This window comes from Panthera pardus, unplaced genomic scaffold (assembly GCF_024362965.1).
Source record: "Panthera pardus isolate Hobbes unplaced genomic scaffold, ASM2436296v1 HiC_scaffold_22, whole genome shotgun sequence".
Lineage (NCBI taxonomy): Eukaryota > Metazoa > Chordata > Mammalia > Carnivora > Felidae > Panthera > Panthera pardus.
The window spans coordinates 46,016,959-46,032,690 of NW_026526788.1; the positions used below are offsets into that span (position 1 = coordinate 46,016,959).

General features: G+C 43.2%; 1 protein-coding gene across 4 annotated transcripts in view; it reads left to right on the plus strand.

Annotated features, from left to right (window-relative positions):
* The window catches only part of WDFY4 (WDFY family member 4), a 295,826-nt gene that overhangs the window by 51,498 nt on the left and 228,596 nt on the right, over positions 1 to 15,732 (plus strand). For all 4 annotated transcript variants that reach the window (XM_019444889.2, XM_019444887.2, XM_019444885.2 and 1 more), the window contains one exon: positions 2,840 to 3,420. In XM_019444889.2, the coding sequence (XP_019300434.2) occupies positions 2,840 to 3,420 (581 nt within the window). The remainder of the gene's footprint in view (positions 1 to 2,839; positions 3,421 to 15,732) is intronic.

Below are 15,732 nucleotides of genomic sequence, written 5' to 3' on the forward strand. Positions count from 1 at the left end.
TCGTGTGGGTTATCAGTCGGTGGGAAGAGGCCGGTAGCAACACACATACTTCAAGGTTAGAGTATGTTTCCAACCTGGCGGAAGAAATACTATTCTGTTGGGAGTGAGTTGCTCACACAAGGCCGGCACAGATGTAGTAGGTCTATGTGTGGCCTGTCTTGGCCTCAGAGTCCAATGGGTGGGCTGTGGGGGCAGGCAGCTGTGCTGATGCTGTCTATACAGAGAAAGGCCTTGCCCTTCTAGAAGTCTTACTGTTGCTACACCATAAGCTTCACACTCACTGAACACCACCCTTCTAGAGAACCTGCTTTAACAGTCTACATGCTTCTTTGAAGGACCTGCCTACAAAGTCAACTTTTCCTGGGGTTTCAGCCAAATTCAGAAGTAGTTTGGCCATATCTTCACCCAAGAGAAGAGAGAAAGCCATCGTCACCGCCTCATCCTTAATATTTCATTTTTGCCTCCATCTTTCTGGCAGTTTGGAAAGCCTATTTCCCTGACGTCTCTCCCATGATTCTGATTTGACCCCCTGTTAGTGGGTGGCCCTGGTGCTGAATTTCTTTCAAAAAACAAAATGACAATTCAGGGGAATGACAGCTTATTCCCCTGAGCTGTGGTGGGTAATCATTGAGCTAAGCGCTGTAAGTTGTAGATTTTCTTTTCCTATAACCAGGAAAAGATCAATTGACCCATATTGGTAGGGATGCATTTTTCTATTTTCTATAATTTTTTGTCCATTTTGATTGTAAGCATGGACTCTGGCCTTTCATGGATTCTCCTACTTACTACAAACTTTATTTTTATTTATATATTTTTTTACTATCTTGCAATGTCATAGATGGGACAGTGGAGGACTTTAAGCATCTCCTTTGTCTTCCTCTTTGAAAGAGTCCTTGGCCATGTGCATTCAGGTAGTTCTGGCTCATTTTGCGTTCTCCTGCTCCCAAAATGGGGTTGACTGCCCACTGAGCATCTCAGGCTGCTCTCCATATATATAATATAGTAATATAGTATATGGTAATATAGTAATATAGTAATATATACTACATAATATAGTATATATGAAACAATATAACATGTATCTTCTTCAAGAAGAATGGGCTTTTTGAGAAGCTGGCCGAGGACCTCTGTTTGCTGGGATGTTTTGGGGCGCAGTATATATAGTATATATAGTAATATATACTATATAATATAGTAATATAGTAATATAACAATATTAGAGAAGAAAATTTGGGTGTTAGGGATACATGTTATATTGTTTCACATCAATGGTGTTGGATTAAGATTACCAGCATTTTAAAGATAGAGCTGGAAAATTAACTTTCTTCCCCCAAAGTGCATGAAATTCATATTTAATGGTTACTTAAAACTTTACCAAGTTTTTGTTTGACTTTCTCTCCATGAGAGTTTGAAGATTTAGTCCCTTCCCTCCTTTTATTTTCCTGACCTACCAGTTTTCTCTTTGTTCATTAACTTTCACATATCATGCTCTATGTTGTCACCCTAGACCAGGCATTTAAGACACAGAATCAGCCCCCAACACACACACACTAAATTGGGACTTGCCTTTCACTTTTTTCTTTGAACCTTGTCTCAAGCATCTTGGAATTGGTTTCAAATTGTGCCTGCCCAGAAAATCCCCTTTCTTGTGCCGCTAGGGCATTAGAGGATAAAACGATTTATACCTTCCTCCAAAATCTGCTGATGATACCACAAGTATTGGCCAGTCTCTTGGAAGCACGTGCAAGATGGTCTTAGATGAAGTCCTAAGCAACTTCCGTGACTAATAAATATGAAAACACCAAAAGCTAGAGGCTTTTAATATTTATCTAAAATCATCCATACATTCTTCACTTTCAGGTGTAAAGCTTTAGCACAGAATGAGAATTACTTGAATACAGTCTTTTCTCCCTCCCTCCCTTCCTTTCATCCTCCTTTCCTTCCTTCCCTTCGAAACATTTGTTAACTACCTAGTGTGCACCACCACTGCACTCAATGAAGGGCACACTGTAAGGGTTCAATAAATGTTTGATGGTAGAAGGAAGTAAAAATGTGTCCAGTAAAATCTCAGTGATCTGGAGAAGTTCGATTCTACAATGTATGTTACGCATAGCCTGAACTCCACACATGGTCTATTCTATTTACTATACTTATGTTTCCTTCCATGAAATGCTTCTCTTCTCTACCTTGATTCCTTCATATTTGCACACCAGATTTTAAGTAGACTCATTTTATTCTCTTTCTTCACTTAATAGAGGTACTTACGTTTGCACAGAGAGGGAGATAAATAATAAACTACTTTATAGAGATTGCATTGTGGGTCTCCTTTGCAACATAAGAGATGGTTCATTCCACTCATTCAGCAAATATTTATTAAGTGCGGGCTACAGTCCACAGCAGTGAGTTGCCTGATTTCACGGAGCTTCAATCTAGTGGAGGGCTGAGACAGTTTTCAAGTCACTTCAGTAAAGTGTGAAGAGAACTGGGTTCAACAAATGAGAGGGGGCTATGTGAGCTCTCGGCCTGGGGTGAGAATAAGGCAGGGGTCAAAGAGAGCTTTCTGGAGGGAGATGCATTGAAGTTAAGATCCAGGACAGTAAACCAACCTTATACATCAGCATAGGCTTTAGCAGCCGCCATTTGAAAGCAGGCACTGAGGGGCAACTAAAATGAGGAGGAACAATATAGACCTCCCCCTGTTTCAGAATCACCCTCAGGTAGCTTGCATTTCCTACCACTCGAACAGGTGAGAGCAGGTGCAGTGCTTTGGCAGGGACGTATCAGGGCTCTGCGTTAACAAGTTGTCTCCTGTCTCATTTTTATCCTGTTGGTGTTTCAGTCTCTACTCAGGATCCTGGACACCCCCAAAGGCCGTGCTGCTTTCAGAGTGTCCAGTGGGTTCAATGGACTCCTGTCCCTGCTCTCTGACCTGGAGGGGTCTCTCCAGGAGCCCCCGCTGCAGGCGTGGGGGATGGTGTCCCCCAGCCAGACCCTGGACCTGGTCCTGCACACCCTCTGTGCCTTGTCTGCGGCATTGCACCTGGACCCTGTCAACAGCGACTTCTTCAAGAAGAATGGGCTTTTTGAGAAGCTGGCCGAGGACCTCTGTTTGCTGGGATGTTTTGGGGCGCAGGAGGAAGAGGGAGCCCCTCTGCACTCGGAGGCAGACACAAAGGCCAGGCCTTTTGCTGACTTGCTGAGTGCGGCCTTTGCCTCTGCCAGCCCATTCCCACCCAAGATACAGAGCTGCCTCCAGATCCTCAGCTTTCTGGACAGCATGGCCGGTGGCACCCTCCACCTGCGCAGAGACCTGAAGGAGCCCCCGAGGGCTGGGCAAGACCCAGCTCCGCATGCCCAGAAGGAAGACGCCGGCAGTGACCCCCAAGGCAACTTTAAGCTGTGGCCAGACCTGGAGGAGAGGTAGAGCTTTGCTGCCCACTTCCATAATCGGGTCATCAGTGTATCTGTCTCCCATTTCCCTCCCAAATATCCTGTGCGTGGGTGGTGGGTAGGAAGCCTTGACTGCAAACTAGGTGTGCAAAAATGTCACGTGACCTTTTTTTTTTTTTTTTTTTTTTTTTTTAACTCAAGTTAACTTTGGCTCCAGTCTCCTCTGCCTTTGGGAGCAGGCAGAAAACCAATCTGAGTCAATCAACAGATGGTTGGAGGATGCTTTTGAGTTGCACAAGAACCAGGGGGCTTACCAGATCTTGGAAACGGAGGGCAGAACTCTGCTGATAATCTCACTTTCTGCTTCGGCATCCTTGCTGCTGCTCCTGGGAGGCTTGGTGCCTGTGCCTGGCCTCCACGGTGTGCTGGGCAGCCTTTGGGGGGCCTTATCTTACCCGCTGCCCTCACCCTTGCCCCTGCACTGCCAGGATGTGGGAGGAGGTCCTTTGACTTACAGGATGACCACGGTGTCCTTCCGCATCCCTGGTTCTTCCTGGTCTTTCACATTGCTTCCACTTCCTGTAACAAAGACGATGATCTCTTACTTCACAGGCCCATCTCCTCCATGACTCCAGACTTTCATTCCTGTAAGACAGACTTCCACTAAAGCAAGGAAGAGCAAAGAACACCCCTCCTTCCTTAGGGGGGGCAGGGAAAACAAATGAAAGAGCACAACAGCAGTAGTTGGTTATCTTTTGTGTTCTCCCCAGGGAGCAAGGACAAAACGTAAATTAATATTGCAAGAAACTCTCCTGCCTACCACCTCTCCAAGCCATCTTACATTGACTGCCACGGGACACCCTTCTGAAAGACACTGCACATTTTAATCCAAATATGTTGGATCGGTCAGATTTCAGTGTGGAGGGCTGGTGGTGAGGGGGAAGGATGCCAGATCTCTACGGAGATAATCATATGATTGTTCTCGTTTCATCAGCTAACATGCTAAATTAATTGGTTTCCTAATCTTGCATTCATGCAGATACCGACTTGCTCATGATACATTTATAAGGACTTTTGCTCCTGAAAAAGCTTTTCCTTCCATGCTCTTTTCTTGACTGTTTTTATAAAGTTAGTGGTAACCTCATAACGCGTTGGTCAGTGTTGACTCTTCTATTCTCTGGAAGTAATAGTAACATATGTTACTATTTCTATTCCTTAGCTTTGTGATAGTCTGCCAGTAAAACCCTCATAAGCCTGATGTTTTCTTGTTAAGATTGATTTTTGTGAGGATAAATTCAGATTTCTTCTTGAATCATTCTTAGCCATTTTTAAAGTTCATTTTCCCATTCCATCTGAGTTTCAATTTGCTGACATAGGGCTGTTCCTAATATCCTTTTTTAACTTTTGGTTCCTGACAGGATTGTTTGTGTCTTTTCTTTCCCCTCCACCCCCCCCACCCCCCCGCAACATTCTTGACAGGGGGTTTATTTATTTGTGTGTCCCATGAAGCAACTTTCAGCTTTTCCCATCTCTCATGCATAAATTTTCTATTTCTGTCTTCATTTGTTCATTCTTATTATGTCTTCTTTGCTTTGGTTTATTCTGGTATTCCTCTTAATTTAATTGATTAGGAGACCGATTTTCAGTCCTCTTTTTAAATGCAAAATGCAAATGTCTCTGTCCTTTACTTTAGCTGTAAGGTGCAAGTTTCCTTTCGTTGCACTTTCAATGTTATTTAGTCCTAAATGTTTCCATTTCCTTTGTGACTTAGAGTTTCCTTCTTGAATCTTGTTTGACTTGTGGATTTCCAAAGTTACAGAGTGTTTTTGGTCATTTTCTTTCCTTGCTAATTTCTAATTTTATCATCATGAGAGATGGTGGACTGTTTGATGGTAATTCTTTGAAAGTAGTTGAGCTTGACTTTGCGGCCTCCAGTGTGATAAATCTTCCTAACTGTTCCATGTGTGCTTGAAAAGAATGAATATTTTCCAGTTGTTAGAGTCAATGTTCTATTTATGTCCTTTAGATCAAACTGGTCAAGGGTCTTCTTCAGATTTTCAGATCATTTAATCTGTTTGACATATCAGTTGCTAAGATATGTGAAATATTTTTCATTATATTCATAGATTTGTTAATTTCTGTTAATTTTTACCTTACATATATCTGAGGCTATTTGAATCTCACATATTTACAATTTTTATATCATCTCGTGGAATCAAATTTTTTACCTCATATGGTGGCCTTCTTTATCTCCAATAGTACATTTTGTCATAAGAACAACTTTTTCTAATACTAATAAGGCTATATCAGCTTTCTTTTGGTTAGTGTGTGCCCGGAATTTTTTTTTTAAAAAATTCCTTCGTTTTAAGGTTTCTGTGTCCTGATGTTTTAGGTGTGCTTTTTGTAGAAAGCTATTTTTGTTTTTGCTTTATTTTGTCATTTAACCCAGATACTTTTTGGTTACTGAAGCATGTGCTCTGTTTATATTTTTATAATTATTAACATGTTTGAAATTATTTCTGCTTTGTTATTTTGTATTTTCTATTTGTCCCACTTTTTCTTTTGATCTTTTTCTTGTTTTCTTTTGAATTATTAGAATTTTCATTTTTTTATTTAATTTTTCCCATCTACTGGGGATCTTACACTCTCTATTAGCCTTTTATTTATTTATTTATTTTATTTTTTTTTTTTAATTTTTTTTTGCAACGTTTTTTATTTATTTTTGGGACAGAGAGAGACAGAGCATGAACGGGGGAGGGGCAGAGAGAGAGGGAGACACAGAATCGGAAACAGGCTCCAGGCTCCGAGCCATCAGCCCAGAGCCTGACGCGGGGCTTGAACTCACGGACCGCGAGATCGTGACCTGGCTGAAGTCGGACGCTTAACCGACTGCGCCACCCAGGCGCCCCTCTATTAGCCTTTTAGTGGTTACCCTAAAATAATTTAATAGCATCCTCATAATGTTTAACTATTTAGTGTTTACTATGCTGTTATCTTTATCCTATTTCCAGTAAATATGTGTTACATATGTAATATGTAAACACTTAATATAACTCTTAAATGTATACTTACATTTCTTATGTATGTATTACTGTTGCCCAATATTAATTTTATGCAGTCCATCAATCTAACATAAATCTAACTTTAGTTAATCCATCAAATAAGGCGTTTATTCATGTATTTTTTTTTACTGAGGTATAATTGACTATATGACATTATATTACTTTTAGTATAAAACATAGTGATTCGATACTTGTATATATTGCAAAATGATCACCACATAAGTCTAGTTAATAACACCCATCACCACACTAGTTACAATTTTTTTCTTGTGATAAAAGCTTTTAAGATTTATTCTCTGTGGCATTTTCAAATATGCAATATAGTGTTATTAACTATAGTCACCATGCTGTACCTTATATTCCTATGACATATTTCTTTTAAAACTGTAAATTTGTACCTTTGACTCCCTTCATTTATTTTGTCCACCCCAGTTCCCTGGTTCTGGCAACCACCAATCTATTCTCTGTATCTATGAGCTCTTTTTTATTTTTTTAAATTTTTAATTAATTAATTTTTAATGTTTCTTTATTTTTGAGACAGAGAGAGAGAAAGAGAGAGAGAGAGAGAGAGAGACAGAGTGTGAGCAGGGGAAGGGCAGAGAGAGAGAAGAAGACACAAAATCCAAAGCAGGCTCCGGGCTCTGAGCCATCAGCACAGAGCACGATGTGGGGCTCAAACTCATGAGCCGTGAGATCATGACCTGAACCGAAGTCAGACGCTTAACCAACTGAGACACTCAGGACCCCGAGGCCCTTCTCTTCTTGTTTTGTCTTGGGGAGAATTCCCTTTCTGAGGCTCTCTGATCTTTCTATTCTGGGGGAGGGTGTCCCCAAGGAGGCCTCTACCCTGGCCACCTGGATGGCCTGCAGGTCAACTTGGAATGTCAGTGTTGAACCCTATTCTTCCAGCTCTTAGAGGGCAGGGAAATAGTTGTCAGCACCAGACGGTGGTATTGATGACAAGTAGTAGTCATTTTTTGATGTCTCTGGGAGCTAAGCACTAAACACTTATTTTCATTTAATTCCCTCTCAGTCCTAGAACTTTACCAATAAAGAAACCAAGGCTAAGAAAGGATACATAACATGGCCAAAGTCACACATTTAGTAAGGAAATGATAGAGCCAGATTCTGATCCCAGGTCCACTTGCAAGACCTGTGTATGTGTATATGTGTGTGTGTTCTTCCTGCTTCTTCTGGAAACTCCCATAATCATGGTGATGATTTTCCACATGTTCTGACACAATAGCCTACAGTTTAAAGTTTGGTCTCTACCCTATAGACGGCATCGGCCCAAATTCTTTCTAGATGAATCCTTGTGTCAGATGTCATCTTGGGTTCATGATGAGTAATTTTTAAATGTGTAAGGGTCAGATTTCATAAATAGAGCAATTTTTTTCCTCATTGAAAGAAATACATCACCCTTGACATTCGTTGATGGTTTGAGAAGGAGTGAAACCCTAGTCTGTCATGAGAGAATCTGTGAGGTGAAGCCAGGTCAGTGGGCTGGGAATGGGGACAGGGTGTTCATCCCAGCCCACCACGAACACTCAGCAGGTGACTTGGCTCAGTCCCGCCTGTGCAACGTGGGCCCTGCTCTCCAGGGAGGAGGGGCAGAGGCTGCGGGCTTTTGACTCAGGCAGAGTTCTCTGCGTCTTAGTGGCCATGTTCCTTGGGCCTGTTGTTTTATGTCTCTGAGCTTTGACTTCCTGATTTGAAGGCAGAGATAATGAGAGTATCTGCTCCGAGGGCTGTTGTGAGGTGAGGATTGGAGAGGATAGTGATCACAGCTGCTGTCCATTGAGCACTTGTGCACCAGATGCTGTGCCCAGTTCTCCACAAGCATTAGTTGGTTTAATCCATGTAACAACTATGATTTGAGGAATGTTGTTCATAAAACGGAAGTTATATATTAGGGAATTGCCCAAATACATATGTGATGTCTAAAACATAGAGTGTATGATCTCTAGGAAACATACATCCGCCCCCCCCCCCCCCCCACACCACATCACACATACACCACACATCCACACCGCTTACACACGCATTCCACACAGGACACCCACACACCACATCCCTCACACTCATACACACACACACACACACACACCCCACACAGGACACCCACACACTGCATCCCACACCATATGCTGACCTTCTCTGGTATTTACTAGATCCTGTTACCTGAGATGGATGACCTCCTTCTTGGCCAGCTGATCCACAGTGAGGGTCTGGAGATGAAGACGGAGAGAAGAGTGGGTCAGGCCATGGTGGGCCTTGCCTGCTCACCGCATTAGGCCATTTTCGTCTTATCTTGCAGGGGTGATGGGAAGCCATGGAAGCCTTTGGGCAGAGCTGTGGAGGGACGGGCTTTGTGGTCTAGAAGGGCCACTCTCTACAACTGGGACCAGAGACGTGCCTCTTCAAAAGCAGGAGCACTTCAAAAGCAGCCAGCTCTGTTGGCTGTCAGAGGGTTTGCTTCCTGCCTTAGCATTTGACCTCTTGTAGCTCCTGCGGGGCCTCACAGGCTGACTTTTGTTCATTATGTCGACAAAAGGAACCATCTCGATGACTTGTAATTTGAACTTAAGTTGTGGCAGGAATGCACGCCGATAAGGGGACGTGTTTCGGCAGGAAAGTGTGCACTAGGCAAAGATAAGGCTGCAGTGGACGTTCTGCAGACCAGAGCCCTCAACAGTCCTTTGTCCTCCTCTGCTGCTGTTCATCTGGGATAGGATCTCGTAATTAGTAAATATCGCGAGGTTCAAAACCCAGCAAGATTTTACTTTCTGGATGCATATGTGATAAGCTGTCAATTCAAAAGACCCAGCGAGGGTGTCTGGCAAACTGTAAAATTAAATTACGTGAACGCTTTGCCTTTTTCACAGTAGCTCAAACACTGCTATATGCCCAAACCTCTAGAGTAGTCTAGGGTTTGCTGGAATCAGAAGTTCTGTAGGCCAGGCTGCATTAAGGCCTGACTTTTTGCGGCTCTCTCTGAGGCTGGAGGCCCTGGGATGGAGGTGTTTTGGAGGGTGTCCCTCTGCTGCCGGTCCCCCGTCAGACCTCCTTGACATCAGCATCCCACCTTCCAAACATCAATGCCTGCGGGCAGTCTTGGATCTGGGTCTTAGTGGTCACGGAGAGTGGTCTGGCTCTTTCCCTGGTGACTCCCCTGAGCGGTTGCCTCCCGAGGGCCTCTGGCTCTGTCACATCTGCCATTCAGGCTGGGTTTGCTTTTCCATGCTCCTCTGAATGGCTGTGGATTGAGAGTGTGTGTGCATGGTGTGTGTGTGTGTGTGCGTGCAGACATGTGTGTTGGTTGTACATCTCAGGTGTGAGAACCCAGCTGGGCAGGAGGCACCCACCCAAAAAAGCCTGACCTTCCTCCTATGGAGCTGTGGCTTCGCAGGGAGCTTTCTCTTAAACGGCGGGGGGTCCACCGCGACCCCTGTCTGAGGTTTCGATTTCCACTGTTTCGTTTCTGGCAACCAGCCATGGTCTGGAAGCAGGTGACCCTCCTCCTGACCATTCCTCAGAAGGCCGATAGTAGCCTAAGGCAGAGTCACATGCCTGCATCCTTCACGTTCCTTCTTCTCACCTCTGGGTATTTTACTGTCTCACGTCCCCACAAGCAGGGGGAGCACTGTACAAGAAGCTATTTTGAGAGAGAGCCCACATTCACATAACTTTCATCATGGCATATTGTTAATAATTTTTCTATTTGCTTTTAGGTGCTATTAACCTCTTGCTGAGCCTAATTTATAAATTAAACTTGATCATAAGTCGGTATGCATAGGAAAAAAGCAGCATATTCGGGGTTTGGTCCTCTTTGTGGTTTTTGACCCTCCCCCACCCCCCCAAGGGAGGACTCCTGTTTCTTGTGGTGGCTTTTGGGATTGGGAGGGCTCAGACTGTTAAGGCTGCCATGCAGCCTGGTGCAGAGTCGGTCTTCCCCCTGCCACAGGATGGCTGCCCAAGTGTGTCCCTAACACTGTCCCGGGGGCCGGGGTCTTGTGGCTCCTTTGGAAGGCTGCTCCTGTCTACCCCTCTCTGGCTCCCTTCATGGTAGACCATCTAGTCCAGAGAACTCGAGTTCAGAATTTCAGTAAGCACTCAGGGAGTGCCAGCATGGGGCCAGGCACTGGTGAGGACTTGGGGGAAGGGGACAAATGACGCCTGCCCCAGCCCTACAACCGCATGTGGGAGAATCAGAAGTGTGAGGGGATCATTACACCTGTGTGGTTGGTGTTATACAGGGACAGCCCCAGAAATTAAGGGGGAAACGGAGCAGTGCACCTAACACAGTCTGGGAGAGGGGGGCTCCGTAGGGCCTTCCTGGATGAAAGGATCTCTGAGCTAAGCTGTGATGAGGGAGACAGGTGCCTGGACCGGGAGGGGTTGGAGAGGGCATTCCAAGGCCTGACGGAGAGACCCAAAATCAGCCATGCTGAGTGAGGAAAGCTCCAGGCCTTGGCAGGGACTGCAGAGACTTGGAGCCACACACTCGAGTGGAGTCCTGTGACCTTAGCTTGGAAGGGGGTCTGGGCATGACTGGCACGAGGGCAGTCATGAGGGGGGTATTATTCTGTGGGAGCAGGCAGGCATGTTGCAGAGGCTACTCTGGTGTGTGTGTGTGTGTGTGTGTGTGTGTGTGTGTGTGTGTGTGGTCGGGGGCAGGGGGCAGAGAGTTGGGTAGAAATGAGAAAACGGAGGGGCAGGAACACAGGAGATGTGGGTCTCTCCCCTCATGGATGGCGATGGCTGGAGCCCAGACAGCAGGCTGCTGGCAGGAGAACCTTCTGAGACCTCTGTAGGACATAATGTCAAGGCCTTGGTAACCAATCATGAGCGTGCAGGAGGAGGGGCTGGCCCAGGTCCTGACAGGGAAGCCCTGGTGAAGATCTGGGTTGGGAGAAGGTGGTGGCTGTCTGGAGTGGCCTGTGCGGACTGCCACAACGAGATCGTATTACTTTTAATTTTCTAATTAATCGCTCAGGAATTCACCAGCTGTAGTAAGAAGAGACAGAGTAACTTAACCCCGCCCTGAGAATCTGCATATAGTCCAGACGAGGGGTAGTCTGACTTCCACAACTAAGCAGGAAAAATACCCGGATCTGAGCACCATCTCCTATGGTGTGGGCTGCGGTCTCGGGGTTGGGGGGTGGGGGGGAATGGGGATAACCAAGCTTGGGCATTGTGTGATGTGGAGCGTCCTCACTGGTTCAGATCCCCCCAAAGGCCTCTAGGGTTTTTCAACTGAAATGACATCACTCTTTGTAAAATTTGACCAAACATCCCTCTTTCCCTGTCCTCGCCTCTGGGCTTTGAGAGATACGGATAATCATGTATTCTTGGATTATAACCTTCAGTTACATGCACACGTCTTTTGTAAGATACAAGCCATCCCGGAACACCACGGGGTACCAGTGTCTGCCCTCCCTGGGATTCAAAACCCCACTTCCCATTCCTGCTCTTGGGATCCATACCTCAGAGCAATGCTTCTCCTATATAGTGTGGCCCCTATAGCCTACCTTCCCTCATCAGAATCAGTTGTGAACATGCTAAGATACAGTCTCATCAACCAGATTTCCTGGATCACAGTCACTGGGTTGGGAGTGTAGGGATTTTTAAAAAAATCTCTTCTTATTATTTTTAAGCACATTATACTTCAAGAACATCTTCCCCAGGTGCTAGGCATCTTTTCCTTAAAAACATTTGTTAAACATCTAACTTTTTTTATTAAGGTAAATTCACATAACATGAAATTCATAATTTTATTTTATATATTTTTTAAGTTTATTTATTTATTTTGAGAGAGGGAGGAGGAGAGAATGCACAAGCAGGGGAGGCACAGAGGGAAGGAGAGACAGAATCCCAAGCACACTGCTCGCCATCAGTGTGAAGCCTGATGGGGGTTTTGAACTCATGAACTGTGAGATCATGACCTGAGCCAAGATCGAGAGTCAGGTGCTTAACTGACTGAACCACCCAGGTGCCCCAAAACAACAATTTTAAAGCAGACAACTCAGTGGCATTTAGAATCTTCATGATGTGCAAACACTACCTCTATCTAGTTCCAAAATATTTTCATTCCTCTAAAAGGAAAACCCTGTATACGCTCCCATTCCTTCAGCCAACCACTGTGCCACAGCCAGGTTTTCTGTCTCTTTGGATTTACTAATTTGGATATTTCATATAAATAGAATCATACAACAGGTAGCCTCTTCTGTCTGGCTTCCTTCACTTAACATGTTTTCAAGGTTCATCCCCGTTGTAACATATATCTGTACTTTATTACTTTATTATGGGTGAATATCATCCCACTGTATGTATACACCACAATTTGTTTTTCCATTCATCTGCTGATGGACATTTGGCTTGTTTTCACCTTTTAGCTGTTATAAATAGTGCTGCTGTGAACATACACAGACATATATTTATTTGAGTCTTTGTCGTCGTTTTGTGTAAATACATAGGAGTGGAATTGCTGGATCAAAGGATAATTCTAGGTTTAATTTTTTGAGGAACCACCAAACAGTCTTCCATGGTAGCTGAACAAAATTTATAAATTCTAACCAGAAATCTATGAAGTTTCCAATTTCTCCAGGTGTTTACCGGTACTTATCTTCCATTAAAAAAATTGACAGCCATCCTCGTGAGTGGGGAGTAAGTGGCTCACTGCGGTTTTGATTTGCACTTCTCTGTTGGCTAAATGATGAACATCTTCCTGTGCTTGCTGGCCATTTGTAAATTTTCTTTGGAGAAATACCTGTTCAAGTCCTTTGCTCATTTTGAAATTGGATTGTTTCTCTTTTTGTTGTTTAGTTGTATAAGTTCTTTGTATATTATGGATAATAGACCCTTATCAGTTTTATGACTTGCAAATATTCTCTCCCATTCTGTAGATTGCTCTCTTCATAATGTTCTCTGATGCACAAAAGCTTTTAATTTTGATGACATCTATGTGATCTCTTTTTTCTTTTGTTGCTTATGATTCTGGTGTTACATGTAAGAATCCATTGCCAAAACCAAAGATATGAAGATTTACCTCTGTGTTTTCCCCTAAAAGTTTTATAATTTTGGCTCTTGTGTTTAGGTCATTGATCCATTATATGATGTGAGGCCAGAGTTCATCTTCATTCTTTTGCATGTGGCTATCCGTTTCTCTCAGGACCATGTGTTGAAGATTCTATTCTTGTCTCCATTGAACGGTCCTAGCATCGTTGTTGAAGACTCAATCTTATTCCACTGGACTATGTGTCAAGCCTGTACCACACTGTTTTGATTACTGTAGCATTATGGTAAGTTTTGAACTCAGGACGTGTGAGCAGTGCAACTTTGTTCTTTTTAAATATCGTTGTGGCTATTTAGAGTTCCTTGCAATTCCATATGAATTTGAGGACCAGCTTTTACCACTGAGTATGTTAGCTGCAGGCTTTTCATAAATGCCCTTTATCATGTTGAGGAAGTCTTTATTGATTCTTGGTTTTCTGAGTGTTTTTTATCATGAAAGGGTGTTGGGTATTGTCAAATGCTTTTCTACATCAACTGAGGCAATCATTTGTTTTTCTTCCCCTTTGTCTGCTAATGTGGTGCGTTACATTGACTGACTTTCTCATATTGAATCACTCACAGCCTGCATTCCTGGGATAATCTCCATTTGATCATAGTGTACAATCCTTTAAATATGCTGTTGGAGTTGGTTTGCTAGTATGTTGTTGGCGGTTTTTCCATGTATATTCGTTAGGGATCTTGTCTGTAGTTTTTTGTTTGTTTGTTTCTTTGCGTAGCTTTGGTATCAAGGTAATAATATAGGCTTCCTTGCTGTTCCCTGAACATACCGGACATACTACCATCTTAAGGGTTTTTGCTGGCTGTTCCCTTTGCTTGAAACGCTTTTGCTCAGGATATCTGCATCCCATCTTTCAAGTCTGCCCAGTTGTCACCTTCTCAAGGAGGCCAGCTCTGCCACCCAAATTAAAATTGCAAATTGCTTCCTTCCTCCACCCCAGCACTCTTCATGTTTTCTCTCAATGGCACTTATCTTCCTTCATAATGTATAATTTACTTATTCATGCTAATATATTAACATATTATACTCCATTGTAATAATGTAGTATGTATTGTATTATAATAATAACTTTTATTATTTATAATTTACATATTTATTATGTTTATCTTTATTATCTACACTACTCCCCTCACACCCGGGTGTGGGCTTTAGTTTAGTTTATTTATAGATGTATCCAGAGTGCTTGAATAGCACCTGGTAAATAGTTAGGTCAATAAATATTTGTTCCAATGAACTGAATAAATTAACACCAAGGCAAGATGTACTCCTGGCAACTTAGCCATTCTTTTTAGGCTGATGGTGCCAAGGACGATGTGGCCGCAGGTTATGAGAGTAACGCTCTGGCCAAAATGTTTGAAAATCAGGTGTTTGTGGGGCGCCTGGGTGGCCCAGTCAGTTAAGCATATGACTTCAGCTCAGGTCACGATCTCACGGTTCGTGGGTTCGAGCCCCGCGTCGGGCTCTGTGCTAACAGCTCAGAGCCTGGAGCCTGCTTCAGGGTCTGTGTCTCCCTCTCTCTCTGCACCTCCCCCACTCGAGTGCTATCTGTCTCTCTCTCTCTCAAACATAAATAAATATTTAAAAAAATTAAAAAAAAAGAAAATCAGGTGTTTGTAATTTGGGATTAGATTTGTGGGTTTTCGTGCATTTGTTTTTATTTTTCTTATTAAGTTTTGAATTTACATATAGTAAAAGTCCCTTTTTTTTTTCTGTGAACTTCTATGGGTTTTAATTCACTTAATTTAGAGCCATGTGACCACCACCACGATTGGGATACAGAACAGTCCCATCACCTCAAATAGTTCCTGAATGTTGCTCCTTGATAGTGAACCCCTAACCCCTGGTAACCACTGATGTATCCCTATAGTTTTGTCTTTTCCATTAAACCATATAAATGTGGGTATACAATGTGTACTCTTTGGAGGCTAGTCTTTTGCATTTAGCATAAGGCCTCTGATGTCCATCCAATTTGTTGTGTGAATTGTTCATGCATTTTGATTGCTGAGTAGTACTCCATTGTACGGCTGCAAGGATTTTCTCCCAGTCTGTAGCTTGTCTTTTCATTGTTAAAGTGACTTTTACAGATTGAAAATCTTTTATTTTTATGCAGCACAATTTATTCATGTTTTTATTTTATTGGGATTTTGGTATTATATCTAAGAAATCTTTGCCAAACTCAAGGCCACAAAGATTTTCTACTATGTTTTC